The 26,642-nt window shown below is 54.7% G+C and overlaps 1 protein-coding gene across 1 annotated transcript; it reads left to right on the top strand.

Annotated features, from left to right (window-relative positions):
• The first annotated feature begins 972 nt into the window (after window positions 1-972).
• Window positions 973-26,642, top strand: RGMA (repulsive guidance molecule BMP co-receptor a). The gene is made up of 4 exons (XM_087745089.1): window positions 973-1,109; window positions 8,497-8,612; window positions 21,117-21,628; window positions 24,254-26,642. Exons 1-4 carry the CDS (start codon window positions 1,096-1,098, stop codon window positions 24,953-24,955), a joined length of 1,344 nt encoding a protein of 447 aa, XP_087601215.1. The 5' UTR covers window positions 973-1,095; the 3' UTR covers window positions 24,956-26,642.

Below are 26,642 nucleotides of genomic sequence, written 5' to 3'. Positions count from 1 at the left end.
AAACACTTTGCAAAGGGCTGCTATTATCCATGCACTACGGCGACAACGTATTTAGCGCGTTTGTGGCTCTGGGGCTGCAGTAATTAATTGTGTGTCTGACACTCTGGCTGGCACAGCCTTGCACCCAGAGCTTTCCCATCACAGCGGCAGAAAAGCAGGCACCCTGGTATCCACGCGTGCCAAAATCACTCCCCCCAGGCCTCTGTGGGAGATGGGGTGCTCGCCCCAGACTCACCCCAATGGTGGGGGAGGTTGGAGGGGGTGCTGCCACACTGCCCAACTCCCGGCAATGCTGGGTGCTGGGGCAGCTGGGGTGGGGGGGCTACACCGAGGGGCTGTTAGGGCAGCCTGGGGTCCCCATCCCTTCCCCACTGCATGAACACAGGCTTGCCAGGGGGTCCTCTTCCCGCTCCCAAAGATGCTCTCAGCGCCTATGCACGCCCCAGTCGCTGGGGGGGGGGGGGGGGGCCCAAACCCCCTTCCCCTCCGTGTCCTCCCGCTGCAGGTGGAGCATCCCCACCCCTCCGGGAGGGGCTGTACCCTGCAAGCCCCCCTCCGCCTCCCCCAGCCCTGGGAGAGGGGGTGCCGCGGCTGGGGGGGGTCGCAGCGGGGACCCCCCCAGCTCCCCCTCCGCCTGGCCGGGGGCTGCGCCTGCCCTCCCTCCGCCGCTGCATGCTAACGACGCTGCTCAGCGTGTGCGGAGGGAAGGAGGGAGGGAGGAAGGAGGGAGGGGACCTCCCTATCTGGCTCTATCTCCTCGGCTGCCTCTCACATGCTCCGGGAGGGCGATGCGGCTCCCCGCGTCCCGCTGAGCGAGGCCGCGCTGCTCCCCGCCGGGGCTGCCCTGCGCAGGGCAGGGGGGGCTGCCTGCGCCCGGCGGCTGGCCTTCCCCCCGCCGCCGCCACTTCTGCCCTCCGGGTTCTTACTGTTTTATTTATTTTGTTTTATTTTATTTCATTTCATTTTATTTTATTTCATTTAGTTTTATTTTATTGAGTTTTATTTTTGTTTCATCTTCCCCTCCTGGAAAAAAAAAAAAAAAAAAAAAAAGCCGCCGCTCCCTGGAGCGACCCCCGCGGCGGGCTGGAGAGGCCGATGCGGCCGCTAAGGTAAGCGGGGGCGGGGGGCTGCGGGCCCCCCCGCCGTCTGCTGCCCCGGGCTCCCTGCATGGCCCTTCCTCCGCGGGACCTGTTGAGGCTGCCGCTCCCCGTCCCCGGCTGCCTCCTCCCTCCCGAGCCGTTTTTATAAGAAACCCCGATTCTTCCCATTTTCTCTGCCCAGCTCGCTCCCTCAGTCTGCTTGATACTAGCCCGGCGTGCATGCGGTTATTCATTTATCCTCCCTTCTGATGGTTGCCACTATAAATGTACCCTGCTGGGCTAAATCAATCGAATAATTCCACTGACGAGAACTGAAAATACCCTCCCCGATATTTTCCCCTTTCCGTTGGATAGCTCATCACGGGGCTGATCGTGATTATCGGGACCGGAGCTCTTGGTTTGCGGAGACACAAAGCTTTCCCTTAACTCCCGTGGTTGCAAAGCGCTGGGGCGGTTGCAAGCTCCCGGGGGGGGGGGGGTGTGGGGGGTGTGACAGCTGGACAGATGTGGGACATGGGCAGGGACGGCCACATCTGTGCGCAGGGAGAGGATGGGCAGCTGGAGCATGGCTGGCCGGGGGGAGACCTGGCTCCTGATGGACTGGGTCCATAAATAGCCCATAACCTCAGCCAGGAGCTGGGGGGGACAATATAGCCCCCAGTGAGGACAGAGGCACCAGCCAGAGCAGCCCATGTCGAGGCTGGCTTCCACTCTTGGGACCTGCACGTTGCCCTTCCTAAATATTACATACATTTAAGGAAACCGGGCTGTGTTTGCAAGACAGGTGCTTTTTGTTGTGGTGGTGGTTGCAAGGCAGGAGATGAAAGTTTGGTGGTGTTTTGATGTGATTCTTGATTGCTGCCTGTTGGAGTAATTGCATCGCAATTGCTCAGAGGTAGAATCAATTTCCCCAAATTGAGATTTTAATGGGAGCTCGCAAGCTGCTGTTATGTCATGTGGTTTAAGGCGGCGTTGGGTTGCATTTATTTTATAAACTGGATACTTTTGCAGGCGGCGCAGGGATAACAGCACCACCCAGCGGGGCCCCGGCCCCGGCCCCAGCCCCTGCTCCAGCCCCAACTCAGCCCCAGCCCCAGCCCCTGCTCCAGCCCCAACTCAGCCCCAGCCCCAGCCCCTGCTCCAGCCCCAACCCAGCCCCTGCTCCAGCTCCACCCCCAGCCCCAACTCAGCCCCATCCCAGCCCCTGCTCCAGCCCCAGCCCCAGCTCCAGCCCCGGCCCCAGCCCAGCTCCAGCCCCAACCCAGCCGCAGCCTCAGCCCCAGCCCAGCTCCAGCCCCAACCCAGCCGCAGCCTCAGCCCCAGCCCAGCTCCAGCCGCAGCCCCAGCCCTAGCCCAGCTCCAGCCCAGCTCCAGCCCCAGCTCCAGCCCAGCCCTGAGCCGGGCACACACGGAAGGATGCCCAGTGCCACCTCCAAACTGCTTTCCCTCCACAAAACCTCCCAGTTTCATTTGGCGAAACGCCTGTAGAGGTGCTGGATTAAAGTTGTTTGGGTGTCCCGTCCCCCCCCAAGAAGGAATGTCTCTCAGATATTCAGGAAAAAGTTTTAAATCAGCTGATGACACTCACTCACTGTTTCATGACTGGGAGCGCAGGAAAGGCGTCCTGCAGTGGGTTGTATTTCTGGCCATTGCTGTCAGGAGTAGACAGAAGGAGACCTGGGAAAGGTGATTGGGTTTCACAGAGCTTTTTCCATAGGCTCCTTCAAACACCCTTTTCTCAAAGGGGTAGATGATGTAGATTTGCAAACACTCGATGCCATCTCCCACCTTTAAATGAGATCCAGGAGATGTCCTTAGCTGACCTGTCCGTTAGCGGGGGGGGGGGGGGGGGGGGGATTAGGGAGCTGTGTTTACACCTTCTCAAGATATGAGTAGCTTTGAAAAGCAGCAGAGAACGACTGTCCCGTTACACAGACTGGTTTCTGTCTCTGCTGATAAACACGCAGTTCTCTGCGATTCTTCTGTGCTGTTTATTTTTTGGCAGTTCAGGTTTATCCATCTTTTCTGCTGAGCTGACATTTGGCCAGTCGAACTTGCTCTTGGGAACCTCCCAGCCCACCTTTTATTTTTTTTAGAGGGGGAGCCCAGATGTGAAGAAGATGATACATGAAAGAGAGATTGCTTGATATTTACCCCAAAGAGGAGACTGGGCCAGGAAGACCAGCTCCCTGCAGAGAACTAAATATACAGATGGTGAATTCCAGCCAGCCCTCCAAACACTGCCAAACAAGGGGTGGTTACAGGCTCCCACGTGTAGGAGTCCGGCCTCACCCCACAGGGCTTTGCAAGCAAGGGGAAGGGAGAGACACGAATGAATGCCACCAGTCAAAAAAAGTTGACGTGATGAACTCTGTTTGCCTGAAAATATCCCTGCTTGTTTTGCTTTCTGTCATGGGTGAGACTGGAAGTTTTCCACCATCTTCCCTTCCCCTTGTCCAGCCTGGCTGGTTGCGAGCATTTAGAGGTGACTTTTGTGGCTGTGAGCTTGGAGCAGGCATTTCGAAGAGAGAGCCCACACCAGGGATACCCACAGCGACTTCAGTTCATCAGTTAATCCATGGATGCAAAGATGCAGGTCAACAAAGCATTCGTACTATTCCATTTATTGGTGTTAGAAAGGTATATTTTATTCCACTTTCAACCCACTGGCCTCTTTTTACACAGCCAGATTGGTGAGTCTAATGCTCACAGGGGCAGCTGCGGGGAGGTGGATTAACTAAACCAGCAAACTCCTCTCTGCACTTTGCTACGCAGGAGGGGGTCGATCTTCAAAGCCCAGCTCCGTGCCGTCCCCTCCGCCTGCCCTGTTCGGTTACTGCGACAGTTCAGGGCAGGGCACTAGCGAGACCTTGGTGGGACACTTTCCCTGTCAGCTGCTTTACCAAGTGGTGTTAGTAGGGTTAGTAGGTTAGTAACCCTACAGGTTAGTAGGGAAGGGGGTTTAGATGCGTATTTCGGCAGCTTTGAGGTGCATGGCTCAGGGAGAGCATTTACTCATGCTGTCAGCCAGGGAAACTGTAAAATGATAAAAAATTTGAGTGATGAGTAAAAGGAGGGTCTTTAAAATGAAGTGCAGTGTTTTCCAGTATTGCAAACATGAGAGGTGTGGCTGTTGCTGCAGAAAGATGAAGGAGGGTTTTTTTTGGTTTTCTTCTTCTTCAGAGGTTTTTTCTTTAATAAGGGAACCGTTCAGAGCACAGGTGTTTGATTTTACTTCCACGACCATGTTGGAATGAGCTGTCAAACCTCCCCAGACAACAGTTTGGGGGGTTCCACTCCAAACTTCCTTTCTTCCTCCTTTGGGGAGCGATTCGCTTTTTGCAGCTCACCCCAAACACGTACCATTGCAGAACACTTCAGGATTACCTTCCTGCACAGGCAATCGCGGCTGATCCCAGCCAGGCCACGAGCAGCGTTCGTTGAACGCCTTGTCCTGAGGCAGAGCAGGCAAAGGCATGTGCTGAAGCTGTGCGGAGATGGTTGCATGAAGAGTGGCCATGCAGAAAGTTCATGGGAGAGTCAGGAGCAGACCAGGAGCCCTGACATCCATCCCTCTAACTACTAGTTACAGTCCTCAGAAATACCCATGTTTACTATTTTAGCCATATAATTACAGGTAGTGAATAATTCCATTAGGAAGGCTGTAAGGGGAGGTATCATCTGTAAACCTTAGGGTTCAAATTAGACACGTTCATTCAGCCCCGCAGAAGCCCACAGCCATGCACGGTGTGACACAGGGCAGGGAAAAGTGACGTTCAGAGGAGTGATCCTAGCTGAGTTTCCCCTGGGAATTGGGAATCCTCCTGCTCATCCTGCACATACCTCGGAGAATGCTATCGGCTAACGCCGGCTGTGATTTGCATGTCACCCCTCCGTAATGACACCAAACACGAGAATCACTGCGTGTGTGACCACAGCGGTGCCGTTGCCCCCGGAGCTGAGCCGCTGCAGAGCGTAACTCCGCTGTGCCTCAGAGGTGTTTGCATTTTAGCGGTGAGTGGTTTCCCACGTACTGTTTGCAAAGAGCATTGGGCTCGGCACTGCCTAAATGGGGAGCCCCGGCTGGGCTTCAAGAAATAAAGCAGCATGGAAAAACACAGTCACTCTACGTTTCCAAGCCTAGATATCCCCATTAAGCAAGGCAGAGATCCGAATTTCACATAACCTGCATTTCAGTAGGTGGTTTAAAGTCCAGATCTTTGATTCAGCTAATCAGAAGGGTGAAGGTTATTCAAAAAACATGGAAGGGGGAGCAGGCTTTCAGAAACACACCTTATTTGGGGCCTTTTCCTGCTCTGCAGTTACGGTTTGGACACATCTGTTGTTTTCACCAGCAAAATCCGCTGCTTTGATCGGTGCCAAAAACAGCAATCCCATTTGCAATGCATGATGCAACTGAGCAAAATCAAGGAGAGATTTTTACAAACTGGAGTCAGGGGCATCGGACCATTGCTTTCTGGCAGCACAGTTTTCTCTACAGCAAAGGCAGAAGTTCCAACAAGGGTCTTACTTTAAAAATAATGCTTCAAACTGGATTCTAGTCTATCGCTGCAGTGTGTCAGTTTGCCACAAAACGGCAATACCAAAGTGGCTCTTTAGGTCAAACAATCAAACCAGCCCAGCTGGATTTTAAAAGTTCGTAATTCAGATTTTTTTTGAGTTAAAAACAAATAGATCATGCTAGATGTCATCAGCCAGGATAACAGCAGAAGTGATGTTTTTCAGATTGAAATAAAAGCAAAGATTGCATTGCAAGAGGGCAGGGTGAGAGCAAGAGGAAGAGATTTGGGGTCTGAAACCCCATCCCCTGGTTCTCTCCTCCCTGCCTGGGCTCTTCCCAGCTCATGGACCCTCTTCTTCCTCCCCCCCAGGCCCCTTCCAGCTCCAGCTGCCCACACATCCCATCAGCAGGCATTTCTTCTTGGGTGGTAGCAGGAGCTGGCAGGGTTTGGACATACTTGCCCCTGTTTGACATCCCCCACAAAGAGGTGCTTCGAGTAGGCGTTCCTCCCACACTGCCTTTGCTACAGGTCTGGATCCGGCCTGCCAGCTTTCATCTCCTGCCCAGCTCAGCCCGGTCTGGCAGCTCTTCTGCACACAGAGCTCCTTCTGACTTTAGTGGACATCATCTGAGTGCAGCTTAGGAGGATCAGGACCAAGACAGATCTCCAGTCAAGCAGGCAAGGCCTCAGGATTTTTGGATCCCATCTGGGTCCCAGATGGAAAAGCTTCAGCATTTTAATTCCTGTTGCAGCCTGGATAGAGCCCCAGTGAAGCTCCTCCTTCATTTGGAGGCAGCAGGGCTCAACCCCCCCAAGGAGAAGTAGATAGGTATTAATTGATGTCTTTGCTTCTTGGATATTTACTGCCATCTCCTCTACCTCACCTTCCATGGGATATTTGTTGTAGCTGAATCACAGATTCAGTCCGCAACAGGGAGGAGATCACAAACTGTTACTGGAGACTTTAAGCTACCATCACTCCAAAAAGCATCCTTAAGGCTGTTTGTGAGGTGGAAGAAAAGGGGGTTTCCAAGGACAACTACAAGCAAAGTCCAGGGGCGTCCCAGGCCTATACCAAGCTTCAGGAGGAAAGACCCGTTGTTAAAGGGCATTTCCAGAGTTGGGAGAAGGGTTGTGTAAAGCAACCAGCATCCTTTTATTCTTTGTATAAGATCCCCAAGAGAAGGAAGATGAAACATTAGGATGGCAAGGGGGCACGCAATCAAAGAAGGGCTAATGGTCTAAAACAGGGAAGTTAAAGCATATTAATTAAAGCACATTACACCCGTGGGCACTCTCATGCTTAGTTCATGGTGGCTAAAATACCCTTCAAGAGAAATTTTAAATAGATCCAAGTGGGCTGTTAAGGGGTTGCCTCCCTCCTGGCCTAGCCCTTTCCCCGGCGGAGCAGACCCCTGGGATGGTGGGGCTGCAGATCCAACCTGCTCAGTCGTCATGCCGTGGCATCGCAGGAGGTGGAAAAGAGCTGGACTGTGAAGCCCAGCAGGCAGATGCCTGTGTGCTTCAAGCTGCTGCTCCATCTGCATGGTCCGTGAGCAGGGAGGGTGCTCCCAGGACTGCTGTCTGCTCAGGGGGCTGCCCAAAGGGTCTTTACGGGGTGCTTACAAAGTGAGACCCCCAGGACAACAGTACTGACACAACTGGTGAGACTTTCCCCCAGCGAAAGGTGAACAGCCAGGTCTATATGTGGGCTGGTGGCGCAGACTAGGCTGTGGTGGAGGTCCGGAGAGAGTGTAGGTACATGGTAGTCCTCTCCATCAGTCCTCAGCGGGCTGGCAGCTGGATTCGGGGACCCCCAACAGTCATCCCCCTCTCCAAGGAGTGTCAGTGTAATGATAAGGATCTAGGAGACTTGCTGTTTCTGAGTCATCTGAGCTTACTTCACCGCTGCCAATGCCCGTGCGGGTGAACGACCTGGAAAGGTTGTGAAACGCTCGCACCTCCTGCGCAGGCAGGGCTGGGGCGGCGTGGAGGAGCTCCTTGTGCCGGGGGGCCATGCCCCAGCGGGCCGGGGGCCGCAGCATCGCTCTCGCGATCCCTGCCCCACACGAGCTGCCTGGCGTCTCCCTGCCTCAGTTTCCCCCCGCTGCTGTACAATGGCCCCTTTGCCCCAAATTGCTTAATTTTGGGAAAATCGAAAGCTCTCTTGTTAGGCCCAAGGGAAAGAGGCAGGGAGGGCGCGCTGGGTGTCGAGACCCCAGTGGGGTGGGAGGAGGCCCCTCTCCCAAATTGCAACCGAGCTGCGATGCATGACAGCGGGGAGACGGGGCAAAAATCTCAAGAGCCCTTCCTGCAGCCCATCCTGCGTGGGACCCCCGCTCCCCCGACCCCCATCCCCACAGGGCACGGGAGGCTTTGGTGGCTCGACCCACAGCAATAACCCCCTTGTCCGGGGCTGCCAGCCTCTTTCTTCCCCTCTCCCTGCCATGGCTGCGGTGCAGGGCGCTCGTTCCTCCGCCCCTTCCACGCCGCCGGAGCAGCATGGCCGGGGAGGCGGGCGGCCGCGCTCCGGAGTGGAGGAGGCGCAGGGAGAGGATGCAGACATTGGAAGGCAGCCGGGATGATTGATGGTTTGGGCTGTTTTGTAATGGGAGGGGAAGGAGAGGAGGAGGAGGAGGAGGAGAAGGAGAAAAAGTCTGTGTAATCTTTCAGTGCGGAGGCCACCGGAGCCCGGAGCTGGGGCCGCCCGTCCCTGCGTCGCTCCGCGGAGCCATGTGGGGCTTTTGATTTTATTTTTTTTTTCCAATTCTTTCTTTCGATTGATTTATTTTTCCCTTTTGTTCTTCTCTTCCTCTCTTCCCTTCTCCTTTTTTTTTTTTTTTTTTTTTTTTCTTTTTAAACTCTTCTTCCAGGGAGAGGATAGTGGTTAAAGCTCGAGCTGGATGGATGGGTATGGGGAGAGGGGCAGGATCCACAGCCCTGGGACTTTTCCAAATCCTCCCTGTCTTTCTCTGCATCTTCCCTTCAGGTAAGGAACACCCTCTTTATTTTGAAGAATTTTTTCCCTGTATGTCTCGCAGCCCTCGGATAGCCGCTTCAGTTCGCCCTGTCTCTGGGCCTCTTTCTCTCTCCCTCTCCTTGCAGCAGTTTGCCACATGTTTAAAATAAGCAAGTGGGGCTCAGTTTTGGTGTGTGCCCCCCCTTCCCTTTCCCCCAAGCAGTTGCGGTGGGTGTTTTTCCTTGACCTCATCTTCTTTGTCTCCCCGCTGCCTCATCCCACAAGGAAGGAGATGGTCGAAATCAAAGCAATCCCGGGGGTTGTTGCTGACAGCGTCAGGCAGGTTACGTTGTTCTCCCGTTCCCGGCGGTGCTCTGTGCCTTGGAAGGAAAAGGGGGGGGACCCACACGTTAGCACCCCAGATGCCAAATTTCTGCCCTTGAGTGCAGGGGGGGGTCCCCGCTCCGAGCCCCCCGGGAAGGGAAGACCCAGAGGGAGGCTGCGGCGGGGGTAAGGAGGGTCGTTGCTTTGTAATTTCGGGAAGGTCGGGTGTCGGGGGGCTGCAGGGCCCCGCGGGGGGGAGCCGGGCCCCGGGGCTCACCTGGGCCGGGCAGCACGGCGGAGGATGCGCGGGCGGCTCGGAGCGGGCTCCCCCTTCTCCCCGCCGCCCCCCTTCCCCGCCCTCGGGTTTGTTTTTTTGGGGGCTCAGCACTATTATTTCTTTGGAAGATTTGCCCCGGCCGGGCCGGGAGCTGTTGGGCTTGTCCGAGGGCGGGATGGCAACCAAATGGTCCGGCAAGCATCGGCTCCCCCGGCCGAGCCCCCGCCCGCCGGCCCTTCCCGCGCACCCCCGGCCGCTCTCACCTATTGCTGGGCTCTGCCTCCCCATCCCCGGTTTGTTTGTATTGTGTCAGAAAAGGAGAGAATTTCAGAATTACAGCTGAAAACGCCATCTGTTTCCAATGAATCCCCCATAGTTTTTCACAATGTTTTTGGCAGATCTCTGCCTGCAAATTCCTTCAAGCCCTGAGTGCTTGTTTTTGTTGGGGGAGGGGAAACCCAGTCCACAGAGGCGGATTTGTTCCTTCCAAAACTCTCCAGTTTCTTTACCTCCCTTTTTTTTTTTTTTTTTTTTTCATTTGCAAGGGGGGAAAAAAGAAAAGAGAGAAAGCAGGAGGGAGAAAGAAAAGCCGTAACGCTTAAGTCTCCCCGTTTCTCTTTTCAGTTTGGTAAAACTTGCCCTTTTTTTTTTTTTTTTTTAATAATTTTTAAATCACCTCTGCCTTTCTTTTGCATAACCGTAGGTGAAGCAGTCTTGCACACACATGTAGTAAATAAATAAATAACTGCCTTATGCCCTTCCTCCCCCCTTTGCCCTCTCAGCCCCGTTGCAGGAAAGCGAGCCTTTCCAGCCCTGCCCTTCGCACTGAGGTGTCCCTCCGGACCCCACTTCTCCCAAGGGATTTCCCAGCAGGCTGGAAGCTGAACCCCCTGGTTTTTTTTTTCTGGAAACTCTGGACCTGCTCCCATGTGTGTTGCTTAACGCCCTTTTCGGAGCGTTTGAGTTGCAAAGCGTTGAGGCTGTGAGATTTATGGTACAAGAAAGAACTTGATAGGAGATCTGGCTGGCTGCTTTGTTTGATTCTCCCTTCAGCAGTCAAATAAGGTGCAAAGAACTGGCAGAACGGGGCGATCCGGAGCCCGCGGGAGCGGGGCGCAGGCGGAGACGGTGCTGCCCGTACGCAGGGCTGGGAGCACGCCGGGGGCTTTCGTTGAAAGCTTTTGGGGTGGGAAAGTAGGAAAAAGGGGGGGATTTATTGCCTGACATATCCTTTGCCCCTTTTTCCCTTGTGCTTGCTGGGAATTTGTGGGTTCCCAGCAGGTTCCCAGCCCCGAGGAGGCTTCGCACCCCTCCTGAGAGCCCCGGGTGAGCGGGGCCGCTGGAGGCTGCCCAAGCGGGCGCTTGGCGTGTCAGGTCGGTGCCTCGCCGAGTCCTGCCCTATTTATTTATTTGCTTAACCCCCCCTATGCACACACCCCGGGCTGGATTCCCGCGTATGCTGCCCTCACACCAATGGCTTCACCCCACTGCCTCCCCGCCGTCGAGCACCCTTGGGCTGGGGGCACCGGCGTGGGTCCCCCCTGCGTGGGTCAGGGTGACCTCTGAGCGTGGGGCAGCTGGGGAAGGAGGTTTGGGCAGAGCAGGCCACTGCTGACAGTTTCCCTGGCAGAAGTCCTGCTCGGGGCTTGGGCCAGGTCCCAGCGTCGGATGCTCATGGGCGCTCTCCCCTCCTGGCTGGGACCCTGATTTCCCGGGGTGCTCGGCTGACCCCCGCCCGTGCTTCCCAGTATGGGCTGTGCTGAGTTTCCTTGCAAATCCTTTTGTACCCTTTTGGACTTTCAAAATCTGGCTCTGAGTGTTTTGCCCCAGATGTCAGGCTCTGCTCTCCCCCTCATACTCTGGTTTGCTTTGGCTTTCCCTGTTTGTCTTCAGCTTTGCTATTTTGGCTGCAATACGCTCCTGCCTCCAAAAATAAATAAATGAGATTTTCTGCCCTTGGTCCATGCGGGCAATGCGGTTGATTCCAGGATCCGTCCCTACCGGAGGTGTATATCGGATCGGTTGATAAATGGCTTTTGTCTCAGCGGCAGGGAGGGACGCGATCGCAGCATTAAGCCGAAATTGAGAAGCGGGGCTTAGAGGCTGTTAAAACAACACCTCCCCAGCCCTGCGAACGGGGAGCCGGGCCGGGGGCCGGGGAAGGTGGCGGCAGGGGAGGAGCGCGCCTGTGCGGGATGTTGTCAGGGCAAAGAAGGGAGGGATTCAAACGTAAACCTGGAAATATTTTGGCTTCCCTGTTTTGTTGCTCGCTCGGAGCCGGTCTTGTACTTGGAACAGGGAGTTCTCTGCGATTGCCAGCAAGGCTCGTTGTGGGGCTGGAAGGAGGCGCCTTGTTTTTAACGCAGATGGGGTGTATATGTTGCTTTTTTCCACAAAAAATCCTGAAATTCCCGGCCCCTGGTTACTGGGAACGGGGGAATATTGAGTGACTTTGGGTTTATAATGGCAGCAGCTGAGGTTTCCTTCTTTGTGGCCCAAACAGCGGCACTGAGTCGGATGTGCACGTGAAAGTGCTCACAGGGCTGGGCAGCCAGAAAAACTTCCTAACCTGGAGGCTCTGCTTGGCCTCTTCGCCAGCCCGCTGTCCCCGGCGAGCCGGGCTGCCGCGCTGGATCAGGCCCTAGTGACAATGAGTTTTGCGGTCTCTCTTTTGGCTCCCTGGTGGGCACATCCCATAAAGCAACCGTAGGCTCTGGCAGGGCAGTGCACAGCCCAGGCAAGCCCCTCCTCAGCCCATCGGTCCTTTCAGGGGACCCCCCAGCTGGAGTCCTACAGCTCCCAAGGGATAAGCATTAGTGGGACAGCAAAGAAGGTCAAAGACGAGGGGGTTTGGCCCAGCTGGATGGGTTTGATTAGGTTTGATTTGCTGTTCCCATTGGAGCAGACACCAAACTTGGAATAAGGGGGAGTGTGGGAACGCACAACCAAAAAAGCGTCGGGGTCCCAGGTGGTTTGAAGGGGGCCGGGGTGAACTCAGGGCTGCTGCAAGCCAGGAGTGATGTGTGCTGGTGTGATGGGGAAGGGTTTTCAGGGATTCAGGGAGGATGGGGGATGCTTGGAGATGCAGCTGTGGTGGAGCAGGCAAAGGGGTGCCCTGGCCTTTTTCTGTCTGTACTGGCAAATGCTGTCTTGATGCTACAGATCAGGAGCGAGCAGGGCCCTGCCTGGCCGTGCCCGGCACCTGGAGCGCACTTTTAAGAGGAGTGCCCCTAAATGCCTTTAAAAAGCTTTGTACCCTGCACTTGGCAACTACTGGGATGAAAAGAAGAGGATATTTATTTCCTTGTTCATGAGCTCTCAAAATAACAGGGCGTTCGATTGTAGCCTCAAGATTGCTTTGCACTCAAGTGCAGCCCGGCTGAGTAAATCACTGCTTCACCAGCTGAAATTCCTGCAGCAAGGGGGAGAATTGAATTATGGCCAACTGCAAAACCAGATGCCATCCCCTTGATGAAGTCATCGGGCTCTTACTGCGGAGAACAAGCTGGCTCCTACACACACGCAGCCCTCGTAGGCACGGACTGAGCCGCTCTGTCTGACAGCCCGGCCGTGGTGTGCGGGGCAGCCGGAGGCTGGCGTCCCTGCAGATGTGAGAACAGTAAGTCCTTCAGGGTGCGGCACCAGAAGGGTGTCGCGTCCCGCTTTCCACTGCCTGAGCATCCAGGGGAGTTTGGCCATTTCATTCCCAGCAAGCAGAGCTATCCCTGCACATACGGGGTTTTTATGGGTCAGGCAGGGAGCAAGCTTCACTTGAGCCCAAAGTATTTTCTCCTCCCTCGGTTTCCTCTCCTTCCTGGACAGCTGTTGACTTTGGTCCCCAAAGCCCTAGTAATGATCTATGGCGTTTTGATTTTCAGACAAGCTACCTTTTTTTCTTGCTGTATGACACACTCCAGCCGTCCCTTTCTGAGATGACAAGGACATGTGGCGGGACGGTTTGGGGATGGATCCTGGCTCTGGGCTTTGCTCTTTGTGAGAACATTGCTGTGCTGGGGATGGGAGGGTGCAGGGCAGCAGGACTGGGGGTGGTGGGTTCCAGTTAGAAAGTTACTTTTTCTCTTACAATTAAACCTGAGGCCAGGGGGGGCAGCAATCAGATGCATTTAAAAATAAATAAACCTCTGAAGGTCTGTGGCTGTGCAGGAGGAGCAGATATTGGGCTTCCATGGGGCGTGAGTGATGGGGAGCGAGTCTGGTGCTGGGTGGGAGCCCAGCCCGCAGGAGGGATCCGCTAGATCCCTGCGCATCCCCGGGTGCGGCTCCAGCATCAGTTGGGTGCCCGCGTGGGTTTTTGGTGGGCTCGTGGGGCTGATGCCTGCCAGCCGGGCAGCTGCCACCCCACACCCTGTGCGCAAAGCAATGCCTCCGATTGAGATGCCGCAATTTTTTGGCAGGCATTTAGTTGTATAAATTTGCCTCATCCAGATTTATGTGCTCCGGGCTTTTCTCCATCTCCTCGTTTTGTGTCTCATTTACCTCTGCATTTGAAGGGTTGAAATTTCACAAGAGCACGGCGGGGATGATTATTCCTAGAGGGAATCCACACCTGTGAGCAGAAAGCGTTTCCCTGCCAGCCCCGCCGCGGCCCGGGCGAGGGGGAGGAGGGTGAGGGACCTGCTGCCACACCTGGGGGGCCCCCAGGCGCTGGTGGGTGGCAGCCGTGCCTTCAAAGGCACCCTGGGAAAGCAGCTTCAGTATGGGGAGAGCGATGTCTGCTGGAAACCCGAAACACGTGGCGATGGGGGTGGCTGGCGGAGGTGGCCTTGTCCGGGTACCGCTGCTTCAGAGGGATGGGGACATGGGTGGTGTTGGCTGGGGGAGGAAGATGAGGGTGATGCTTCATGCAGAGGATGAGAGAGTGAATCCACCTCTCTTCCCACTGGGCTCATCTTGGGTGAAACCCTTCACATCCTCGGCGTCCTCATCTGTAAAATGGACCACTCCCCTCAAGGAGGTTTACCAGCTCTTGAGAACTGTTGCTGAAAGCGGCTGGGCGCTCCCCAGCTGGGAAAGCCCAGGTGTGCAGCTCCAGCACCGCTTTCCAGCCTGCGGCATGCTGTGGCGGGGAGCCAGCTTCGTTAGCGCCCTTTTGCAGATGGAGAAGCAGAGGAGATCACTTCCCTCCCTCCTCATCCTCCATCCACCAGCTCGTGGTATGCGTCCGCGGAGCAAAATCCACATCCTCCGAAACATCCACCAGCGCTGCTTCCTCCGAGCTGGTGAAAGCTCAACGGTTGTGGCAAAGGCAATGCTGAAGCCTGAATCCAGGATGAAGTTTTAAGAGCAGAGTCTGTGACTCTGTTGCTGCTTTGGCTGTAAACGCTGGTTCCTCCTTTCAGCCCGTTGTGCTTCCCGAACTTCCCAAGATTTGCCAGTAATTCTCAGAGCAGCATCGTCAGCTGCTCGCAGCCCTGGCTACGAGCTGCATGGTTGATGCCCTTTCAGATGGTGTCTGCTCACCCTTCTCCCTGCATGGGGATGTCGAGGTGAGCGTGGAGGAGCAACGCTGGCCGGGGGGCTGGGGAGAGACACATTCATCCCTGCTAAGCATGCTGGGTCAGCGGTAAGCTGACTCTCTGAGCCAAAAGAGCTGACTAAGTGACAGGAACGATCAAGGGCTCCTTCGGCAGCATCCAACGGTTCGTGCCGTAGCCGGTGAAGACAATGACTCTGCTTTTTTCCTGCCCGTGCTTGCCCCGTGTCTCCGCGACGCCAGAAGAGGAGAGATGGGGGGCCATGAACTGGGTGCGAGGACAAAAGGGAGTTGGCCGTGGCAGGTCCTCCAGATGCTTTAGTGACTGACACAGGTTGAAACGAGAAACCTCCTTCTGTGTCCCTCTTTTGACTTAAAGAAAGTGGAGAAATCCTTTCCCCAGCATCCTCTTGAGCAAGACAAGGACTAAAGGAGCTGCATGGATTGAGGTGTGCTCTCAGATATATCTAGAGTCACTCTATCAGCATGTCCTTTGCCTGGATTTAATGCATCTGCTGCTTTTGCCAGTGGAAAAAAGCACAAAACCCACGCCCCAGCGTGGAAGGTGGCCCCTCCGAGCCAGCCTCCCCATGCATGCCCTTGCAAAATATGAGCTCCAGCTCTTTAAGAGAGTCAGGTTTATTTTTCTCCTTCAGTTCCCTCCTCCTGGTCCTCCTCCCCCCACTTCAGTGCAACTGAAACCTGATCTAATCCCTTTGCACATGGGTAATTTATTGGTCTATTGGGCTTTTCTTGATGGCAAATTGCATTGTCTTTCTTCCTGGGTTGAGGCTTTGGAGCAGTTTGCTGCATTCCTGCAGCTCTTTTCTCAGGGCTGATCTTTCACACCCCCTCTGAGCACAGTCAAATCAGTTTTATTGGGCCTCTTTGTTATGCAAACAAGGCAATAATAACCAGGCCATTATTCTGCAAGATTGTGCTTGATTAACAGTTCAAAGGAGGTCGCTGGAAGAGCCCGGCACTGCCATCGCGCACAAATCCTTTCGCGAAGCTTGGGTCATGCGAAGCTTGGGTCATGCGGCCCTTGGGTCTTCCTCGCCCCTCGGTGCCCTTTGGGGCTGCAGGAGGGCTGCCCCTGCCCGGGCCACCCCATCCATCAGGGCTGCGGATGGCACCGATGGGCTCGTTTCTCTCCCTGGCGTGACGAGGCACCGGCTGATGCGTGTCGGCCTCGCAGCCCAGGCGGGCACCGAGGCGTGGGTCCGGCATAGTCAGCATGTGGGGTGGCTCGTGTAGACTTCGCTGCTGGGATGGGGACAGTGTGAGGGGCTGGATGCAAAAGGCTGATGTCGTTCATCCCTTCTGGTTTTGCTTTGGACTCCCAAAATCTTGCTGGAAGGGGTCCTGTCAGCCAGGTTTTTGAGGAGCAATCTGATTTTTTTTTTTTTTTTTTTTTTAAACTCTTGGGGTCATTTTGGTGCTGGTGGTCACTGCTGTCCACCCAGGAGCTTAGCAGCCCACATTTCCTTGAAGCTGGTAGATGTTGCTGGTATTTAGCACCTCTGAGAATCATGCCTTTCCTATTGAGGTGTCAGCATAAATATGTTTATTTAGATTACTTAAATAAATATGTGTTTAGGAGCCTAAGTGTAGGTGCTCAGATCTGAGGCCAAAGGTAATTACATTTTACTGTGTTCTCCGAAAAAGCCTTTTACTGCATGTGTGAGGCTTGCACATCTACACTTCAATCCATATATTTGGAAAGACGCGGGATGATGTATTTGCATCACATGTGGGTGATGAAATACTTTCCAGCCTGTTAGTAACCAAGAGGATATTAAACAACATCTCGTAGCAGTGAAAGCTTTAAAATTAACAGGTCTGGTTAACATGCACCCAAGAGTCTTAAAAGAATTGGCTTTTGCTTACTGAAATTAATTTCCAGTAATTCTCTTTGCTAGATGAATTGTTGATTTTGTGCTAGTTTTCTGAAAAAAGCATCATTTGGGTAAATGAAATCCAGGTAACCTGACACCAGTTGAAGGGAAAATGGGGCGACTGATAATTAAAAGGCTGTTAAAGTTAGATGTGTGCAGATAATACATTTGAACGCTTAATTTAACAACATGTAATGTAATGTACCAATGACGAGGGCAGAGCAGTGGGACCCGGGTCGTGCGATGCCCCAGGCTCCCGAGCGTGTGGGAGCTCGCCAGGCCAGGTGGACCACGGGATGCTTGCAGGATGGAGGACCGGTGCTTTGCAAACCGGGAGCTCTGGAAAAGGTCACGGCCAAACAACAGGTCTTGGTGCAACGCCCTGGTGAAAGGGGTGACCTCGGGACAGCGGCGAGCGTGTGTCCCGCGTTGGTATCGCCCGTCGGGGTGGTAGGTTTTGGAGGAAACGAGCCTGCCGGGGGGGGGGGGCGGGGGGGGAGGTCTGATGGTGGTGCTGGGCAAACATCTTCCAGTGAGAACTTGAAAGTGCAAACCGTTTAGCTTATCTAGACGATTGACAAGTGACTTGATTGCGGTGTGTAAATATCCTTGTGGGAAACATGCTGGTTGCTAACGGACCTTTTACTGCTTTGGAGAAAATCGCTGGTTCTTTTTATGTTCTTACAATGGAGTCAGATAAAATCTGCTTAGAACCAAGACCCGGGTTTTGTAAAGGTGATAAACTCCTGAAACAGCCTGCTGAGGGAAGGGGTGGCTTTTCAGACCGGGCAGACCACAGAGGTCCTCATGGGAGGTACACCTGAACAAACATGGGGCACTGGGCTGCATGTGGTGGGGGCTGTCTTAGTCCAGGTGATTTAATGATTTCTTCTGGCTTTAAACTTTCCGAAACTGTTGGTTTCAACATCCCAAAGGAAATTTTGTCCCTGGTTTGAGTGGCACCAAGCCCTTGAAAGAAGAAGATGATGGGGAGGTTGGGAGGTGGCTGGGCTACCATGGGTTGAATTCACCAGTCCCCAGGATGAAGGACCCTTTGCGATGGACAAGGGTGGTGGCATCACCCAGACCTGGGAGTGTCTCACAGATCCCAGGAGAGCCGTGCTGGGTTCCTGCTTGAGAGGGGTTTGTTTCCGTGCTAAGTCATCTGTGGTTGAAAAACAGATCCATTGTGAGTCGATGGAAAATAGATTATGTGAAATTGAATAAACATCGTTTCTTGGCCCGGGTACAAATGAGCCTGCACGGCTGTGCCAAAGCTTCTGCCAGAGGGGACAAGGCAAGGCGTGCTTGCTGGGAGGGGGAGAGCATTGTGTCTGCTCTCCTCTGCGGCCTTAATCGGCCATGGTCCCTCCCCAGCAGCACGAGGGGTTTGCCAAAGCCGCTGGCCACCGGTGGGGTTGGAGAGGCATCTATGGGAAAGCCCAGGCGTGAGCAGCCGGGGAGGGCGCGTGGCCCCTCTCGCACACCGCCTCTGCTGCTGCGGCACCTGGCTTTGGAAATCTGGCCTTATATGGGGCCCTGAGCGAAACAGTGAAAAGGGGACGGGTGCCAAAACCCGAGCGATAACATCTTAAAGAAGAACGCTCCCCCTTCAGGCCCAGGGAGGAAGGAGATGGGCTTCCCTGTCCTTAGTTTTGTTGGGTTTTTGTTTTTTAACTCAGTACCTTATAAAGTCATGCGTGACCCTGGGGTGGTGCGGCGATGAGGGATGCTTGGCACGGGGATGTGTTTAGCACCGAGTGTCTGGGGGCTGTTTTGCAGCAGCCCGCCCTGTCCATAGGCTGCCACAGCTCACGCCTCTATCTGTTGATCCAAGCAAATGAAGCACATCCTTAAAGAGCAACAGGCTACGGCTTGATTCCTACTGAACAAAAAATCAAATCTACGCAGCGGCCGAAGAGCTGGAGCAGCCTGGGCTCTGCAGGCTGCTCGCTGGATGGGATGCTTTGCACAGTGCATCCCGTTGCCTTACGAGCTGTCAGGTGAAGTGGGGTGTGTGGGTCCTGCATGGCCAGGGACGTGTCCTCCAGCTCCTCCTGGGGCTGTGCTGGCAAGTCTGTCTGCAGTAACAGCACGTTCGGCCACGTGCAACCTCAAGGCATCCTCAGGCTGTACATTAGCATAACTACTAGGAGAGCAATGATTTTAATTGCCTGATGCCACGACTGTTTGGGATAACCGGCAAGGGTGGCACCAGTCACCCTCCTGCGTGCTTTTTTGACGCTGCTCTCCACTGGGAGGGTCCTGGGGGAACTGCAAAGCTATGCTCGCAGTCTCTCGTCAGAGGGAGTGAGATGCATTTTCCTTATTTTCCACCCTGATAAACCCACACCCGTACCGCGAGCATCTCGCCCCGAAATGCCTGGGCTTGCACTCCCTCCCCGTGCCAGCAAACTCGCTTGCTCCTGTCACTGCAACTGTGCTACCGTGTGCGATCGCCTGCATTAAATACCATCCCTCACTGCTCCCTCTGGGTTTAGGCACTGTGCTAGCTATAGCATATTGCAACAGCCGTGTTTGAATGTGTAGCCTCCAGAGCCGAGGTGGGCAGCGCTGGGGAGGTGGGCTTTTCTGCATGCTGGTAACAAGAGATCATTTGCATCGTGTCTCTCACCTAGGAGAAACACTGAGCAATACGCTCCATTACAAGCCAGTGGCTGCGATGGGGAGCCCACTGATAAGCAAAGTATCTTTGGTGGAAAACCAAACTCTTGGGGCAGAAAAGAAAGGGACGTGAAATAATAAATGTTTTTAAATTCGACCCATAAATGCAGAAGGCTTAGCAGAAATGTGAGCCTGTGTCCCAGGTCAAAAGCTTGTTGTCAAGTCACCTCTGGTCAATGATGAGTTAAAGGTTTTCCACAGTGCTTCTTGCAGGTTTAAATGGGATGCTGCCAAGATGAAACACCTCCTGGGTTCTTGGTGCTGTTGCTAGCATCTGAGTTTATTAAACATGAATTTTAAAACTGTGAGGAACCTGTCACCGTTTCCCATTTGCACTTCACTCTTCTTGGAAAGGGAGAGGAGACAGGCTTGTTTCTTAAAGCCGGACTGCTTAGTGTTTCATAGCCTTGGTCTCCCTTTCTGATTTTCCAGCACCAACAATGTTTAGGTTTCCAGCACTGTGATGTTTAAAACTAAAACATACTGTTTTCCCTGAAACAATACTGGGTTTTGTAACTTTCTTTTTAAACAAATCTGAAATGGTTTTGGCACAGATGCCTTGCCAGCCTCCTTCTAAACAAACCCCGAGACAGGAATATAAGTGTACGCCTGCGAGAGGCACCATGAAAGCATCTGGAAATGGTGGGGCTTTTCTTCCCATCCTTCTGCTGCCTTTGTGCCTGAGCCCACCCTGTCTCCAGGCCTTCCGAGGGGGTTGATTAAGAGGAGAGGAAGGAAAACACCATGAATTTTAAGTGGTGTGAGCCTGGGTTCACCCAGCAAGACTCCAAATTGGCACGGGCAGAGCAGTGTCTGTGCGATGTTCAATGATGGCCATGTGCTTTTTGCACAGCTGCTTTCAAGTCTGCTCCAGGGAAGCCACGCTGCCCCAGAGAGCAGATGTTGAGAGGGAAAAACAGGATCTGAATTTTTTTTGCCTTCCTCTGCCTTGCCAGCAAGCACCGGGCTGAGCCCGGCGAAGGCCCTGCTGCCTTTGGCTTCACCTCTGCGTGGGCAATGGAAGGTGGGTGCGAAGGGGAGGCCGGGGCTCAGCTGGCATCCCTGCACCCTGCCGCGCCGGTTTTTCTCCTCCACCTCTTGTTCTCTCTCAGCGAGCCGTGGCGGGGAACGGGCTCTTGGGGCTGGGCAGAGGTGCACGGCAGGCAAGAAAGAGCTTTTTTGGCTCCTGCTTCTTTCTGGGGACACGGGGACAGGGGCAAGCGCTGCTCCTGGCACCGCTGCAGCCCCGAGGATGGTGGGGTGGCCGCTGGCTCTGCTGTGCAGGGTTGGTCACGGCACAGATCCTGCTCTAACCTCTGCATGTCAACGTGTGTCTGGGGTGCAGTGATCATGCCGGGGCTGGGTTTCCCCGTGCCCATGAAGGAGGAAAAGGAAGGCAGACAGATTTTTGCCCTGGTAGAGCCCGGTCTGAACACAATTCACAGTAATTCGTGCAGCACAGAACTTTGAATATCAAACCCTAAAAAGACTTTAAAAACATCATTGCATCTCCCCCCACGTTAATGATCCTGCCTTATCCCCGCAAATAAATACATCCCATTCTTCCCCACTCTGGTTTTCCCCTCCAGGAGCATTCATCTAAAGGCTGGATGCTCTTCCCGTGCTTGGCTTAAATTGGGGCAGATCCTGTTGGTTTCTTTGGCTTTGATGCATGAGGGTTGGGTCATGTGAGAGGGTCATGTCTGGTGAGCGAGGCCCCATCACGCGGTAGAGTCAATGTCATGAGTTTGGGCTGCCGGAGGAGGATACCAGCCTCTTGGTGGGGGCAGAGTGGGATGTCCCACACACAGGCATTGCAAGCATTGACCGCCATGTGTTTTCCTCCCCTCCCACAGTGACGTCTCCATGCAAGATCCTCAAGTGCAACTCTGAGTTCTGGGCGGCCACGTCGGGCTCCCACCACCTGGGCACGGAGGAGGCGCCCGAATTTTGCACGGCGCTGCGCGCCTACGCGCACTGCACCCGCCGCACCGCCCGCACCTGCAGGGGCGACCTGGCCTACCACTCCGCCGTGCATGGCATAGACGATCTCATGGTGCAACACAACTGCTCCAAGGATGGCCCCACGTCCCAGCCCCGCCTCCGGACATTACCCCCTGGGGATAGCCAGGAGCGCTCCGACAGCCCCGAAATCTGCCACTATGAGAAGAGCTTTCACAAACACTCAGCTGCCCCCAACTATACCCACTGCGGGCTCTTCGGGGACCCCCACCTCAGGACTTTCACAGACACTTTCCAAACCTGCAAGGTGCAAGGGGCTTGGCCGCTCATAGACAATAACTACCTGAACGTCCAGGTCACCAACACTCCAGTGCTGCCTGGCTCCACAGCCACTGCCACCAGCAAGGTGAGCCTTGGGGACATCCCTGTGAGCAGAGGTGGGCAAGGGCAGAGGTGCTTCTCAACAGCCTTTCTTTCCACCATCTCTCTCCTCCACCATTTGCACTTCTCCTTGGGGAGGGTAAGACTGGGTGGGAGCTCCTCTGAATTTGAGCCTTTAGCCCTAAATACCAGACGCCCATCCATCCTCTATCCTCACCTTCACTTAAATGGCCTGGGGTTTTTTCCTGAGCATGTCCAGCCTCATCATGGTTAGCAGGCGGAGATGCTGCAGCTCAGAGGGCAATCATGGCCAAAGTCGGGGATGGCAAATTAAGAGGGCTCCCACCTGGGGGACTCCAGGTTGCTGTGAACAGCCAGAACAGGAATGATGGTGGCACCTTTTGGGGGACACCCGAGGTCCAAGCAAACCTGGGACTGCCCTCCAGGGAGGCTCCAGCTTGCAGGGAAAAGCCTGGAGGGAGCTGAGCTCCTCGCACTGCCTTCCCCTCTGCCCAGGCTCGTGATTGTCTCTCTGGTTTGCAGCCAAGTCAAGGCATTTTGTGGGGCACAGTCTGTTCTGGTGGTGCTTTGGCAGCCTAAATAAACATCCTGAAGGCACAGGGCAAACATTGAGAAAACCCAAGTGAAAATATGCTGCCGTGATACAGCAGGACTTGTGTGACATGGCCTCAGCTTCAGGAGAGACCTGGAGCTGAGGAACTGTCATGTTGTTCTGTGGTGCACAAGCTCTAAAGCTAACAAACAGGCCGCTTTTTGTGCCAAAAAAAGGGAGGCTTAGCAGGAGGCATCGTCTTGCTTTTGGAAGATACCCTGTCCTGCCACGTGTGGGAGATCTGCTTCTCCCTGCATGTGGGGAGAGGAGAGGAGCACATGTAGGACGGTGACTGCTTCTCAGCTCTGGATGTGACCTTTTTAGCTTGAGCTGGAGCTGGCAGTTTGGGTTTGACCTGTCCCTAATAAACCTCCTTAAAGATACTTAATGATGTTCTCAACTCCTTACCTACCAAAAGATATCAAAACCTGCTGAAGGAAGTCTTGCTTGAGGAAAGTGATCCCTAAGGACCCAGGGACCTGCAATTTCTAGGCTGGATCCCAGGATCACCATCTTAATTGAGCCTTTTCACCCGTTATCTGCCTCACGGGCTTCTGGTTAGGAGGGATTAGTCATGAGTTCTGCAGCACAGGCTGTATAAAGCATTACTGGGTCATTCCTAGAGGACCATGTGCTGTTGGAAAGGATGGGAGCCTCTCGGTCCTTGGGGCTCTTTGTGGTTTTGCATGATGTTCTCTGGTCTACCCTTCTTCCTTCAGCCAGAGGCAGCGCTGGACCCAGAGGAGGTAGCAGGAGGTCCATGTGAGGGGTGGTGCAGCCTGAAACCCAGGGCACGGTGGTGCCTCGTGATGTGGTTGAGAAGGGTATGGCAGGGCTGCCATGGGGCTGGGAGCATCTGGGCACTCAGCAGAGGAGTGGGTGGGAGAGGGGGACATTTCCAGGGCAGCTCTGGGCTCCTCACCAGCACCACTGGGAGCAGAGGTGCTGGGAGCCACCACTGTGCTCAGCCCAATCCTTGCGGAGCCTCAGTTTTTCCCTTCATACTCAGCCCTCAGACGTAGCTGCCACGTAGCTGCTGGAGCCATCTCTCCTCCAGCCCTGCCCGGCTCTGGCCAGGTCTCAGTCTGCCCTTTCATGGGGGCTATGTGCGGGGAGTGGCCCCCTTACTGCTTCTCCCTCATGGAAAGAGGTGCAAGAGGAAGAGCGAGTTTGCAAGAGGTGAAAGAGGAAGCATAGAGTTTGCATGGGAAGAAGAGCAAGTTGCTTTTCCTACCATGCAAACTCTACTCTTCCTCTTCCTCCTCAAGCCTTCCCCCCAAAGCCAGGTCAGCAAGGGAAGAGCAAGCACTGTGAGGTCCTTCCTTCAGCAAGGGACCCGTGTTTGAGCCCAGCCAAGGGTGGGGAGCTGTGTTGGGCTCAGTCTACACCCACATCACGCCTAGAAGTGCCTGCCCGCTTGAACATGCTGAACACGTGTGTGTCTGTGTGGTTGAGATGGAACATGACTTGTTCTGGGGCCCAGAGAAGACTCTGTTGGTCTGGGAGCGGCCAGGGAAAGGAAGAGGTCCATCCCTTGGGATGTAAATGCCATGGGAGCCAGAGGAGAAGCTACACCACCTCTAGGAGAGTCAGGGCTCATCCTCCTCTGCCATCTGCCAGGCCCTGGAGGTAACACAGTGCTACGTGCGTGGGCATGCCGCCACAAGTCTGTGAGTAGTGATACTCCAACCAGCTCTCACTACAAGGGAGCTCCTGTGCTGGGCCTGGAGATAACAGTGCAGATCCAGGTGGTATGTTCAGTCCAGCATCTGGGACCATATATGGTGTCCATATATGGTGACCATATATGGACCATATATGGTGTCCTCATCCCTGTGCTGAAGCAGGATGGCCATGTCTGGCTGCCTAGAAGTTGGGGCAAATTCTCTAGGATGAAGCATCTGCCCAGGAGCTGAAGGCCACGCTCCCAGCCAGGCTGAGCAGACAGCTCCTCCACCTCCCACACCACTTCTGGTGGTGGCCGTATGCTCTCAGGTGGTCATCACTGGTTATAACCCATTCTTTCCTCCCCCACAGCTCACCATCATTTTCAAGAGCTTCCAGGAGTGTGTGGACCAGAAAGTGTACCAGGCAGAGATGGACGAGCTCCCTGCTGCCTTTGCCGATGGCTCCAAGAACGGTGGGGACAAGCACGGAGCCAACAGCCTGAAGATCACTGAGAAGGTGTCGGGCCAACACATCGAGATCCAGGCAAAATACATTGGCACCACCATCGTGGTGAGGCAGGTGGGCCGGTACCTCACCTTCGCCGTGCGCATGCCAGAGGAGGTGGTCAACGCCGTGGAGGACCGGGACAGTCAGGGCCTCTACCTGTGCCTCCGTGGTTGTCCACTCAACCAACAGATTGACTTCCAGACCATCCGCTCAGCTCAGGCCACAGAGGGTCGTGCTCGTAGGAAGGGGCCCAGCATGCCAGCCCCTCCCGAGGCCTTCACATACGAAACGGCCACGGCCAAGTGCAGAGAAAAGCTGCCCGTGGAGGACCTCTACTTTCAGTCCTGCGTCTTCGACCTCCTCACCACGGGGGATGTCAACTTCATGCTGGCTGCTTACTATGCCTTTGAGGATGTGAAGATGCTTCACTCCAACAAAGACAAGCTGCACCTCTATGAAAGGACACAGAACCTGGCCCCGGGCAACATGGCTCCCTCGGGGACTGCCCCCACCCTCTGGGTAGCACTGCTGTGTTTGAGTCAGTGTTGGTTGTGGTTGTTATAGAGGTTTGCTCCTCTGCACCATGGAGAGCGGGGAAAGGGGAGCAGGAGGGAACCAGGGATGAGATGGCAGTGCTGGACAACGGGAGGTTGGAGATCAGAGCTGTGTGGGTTGTCCTCAAACCTCAGCCCCTCTCTTTGGCACCAGGGCCTCCAGCTTCCCAGCTCTTGCCTGGGAGGAACGTGCTGCCACTGGGACCAGTCAGGAGTTTTTGCTGGACTGTATCTTGTCTGGACCTTCCTCACCTTCCCCTCTCCTCCTCCTCCTCCTCCCAGTAGCGTGGGTGCCGAGGAGCCCCCACCTCCTTGTAGCACTCCCCCAGGTCCCGAAAACGCACATGGTGACTGTGACATTGGTGTGCACGAACGCGGCTTTGTCTTCGGAGAGCAGAGCCCATGAGGAGGGCACAGAGCAGCAAGACGGGGCTAAGCCTGCCCAGCACAACAGGGCTGGGCTTTCTGCTGCCTGGGGCTGTGCTCCGCTTTTCAGGCATGTCCCGCTCTGCCTGCAGCCCCGTTGTTGCAGAAAGTGGTGCAAGGGGCCAAAATGGTGGGGAATGGTCCCATGCTTGCCCAGCGACCGGTGCCAGACATCTTCTGGGTGGAAGGAGCATACGTTCCTCAAGCCTCAGCTTACTTCTGCTGTGGTTCAAAGGGCATCTCCTATTTTAGCCAGTTCATTGGGCTGATTCACTCGGTAGCTTTATTCCTGGCTCCCTTGTCTCTGCCTGGACCCACCAAGGACTCTTGATGGCAACGGGACAAACCTGGCCAGTATTCAAGCAGTTTCTGCAACTTCTGCCCAGCGTTGGATGAGTTCCTCGCACCATTTGCTCTCCGGTCCCCTAAAACTGGCAGCGGGGAGGCTGCTCAGTGGGAGACCTGATCCGCACCTCCCTCCAGCCCTGCACCCACTCGCCTGCCCGTGGCTCGGCCAGGCCCTGGGATGGAGCAGGAGCGTCGCGCTCTATTTGTTTGCTGCTAGGTCTCTGCTCCGCTCCTCGTCCTGGGGCCACGACTTGCAACCCCATTGCAGACCAGTTGCACCTTAAGCCCTTCTGGGCTTGAATTGGAAATGGGGCAATGTTAGAAATCCAGCCAGGAGATGGGACGCAGCAGAGAACCCCCCCAGCTGCCTCCAAATGTCTGTTCCCTGCCTCAAAAGCATCGATACTCTCCTCCCCCCACCACGTAGTGCTGCCCATCTCCTCCTCTTCATGTTCCGCTGTGGTTCACCTCATCGCTCACTGAACAAACAGAAAGACCACCTTTGGTCTGCGACTTGGAGACCTCCTGATGGGTTTCCCCTCCTTTCCTCAGGGGGAAGTTCCCAGAAACAAGCCCCAAAACACGTGTCACTCTTGGGGGCACCTCCTGCTCTCCAGGGAGGTCTCTGGGCACGATGAGACAAGCTAGCACCAAAAGAGGTGGGAACAGGCTACGTTTGGCAGCCTGAACTGGTGCCAAGAGGCAGCCTGGTGTAAATACTCAACGTGACTATTCATTGTGTCCTAACAGCTCTAGAGCTCCATTTGTAAAGCAGCAGAGAAATGCAAAATTGTGTCAATGGATGTAATTTATATTGTCTCTTTAATATATAGAGCCCTGGCATTGATCTCGTGTGACTGTACAGATGAAGAGATGTAATTGGTTTTTAAATGTTTAAGAAAAGAAACAAAAAGATGTGTTTA

This window comes from Nipponia nippon, unplaced genomic scaffold (genome assembly GCF_047370975.1).
Source record: "Nipponia nippon isolate SJK-2023a ecotype South Korea unplaced genomic scaffold, ASM4737097v1 scaffold_9, whole genome shotgun sequence".
Taxonomy (NCBI): domain Eukaryota; kingdom Metazoa; phylum Chordata; class Aves; order Pelecaniformes; family Threskiornithidae; genus Nipponia; species Nipponia nippon.
The sequence above is the reverse complement of the archived record's forward strand: the minus strand, read 5'-3'. Positions and strand labels throughout refer to the sequence as shown.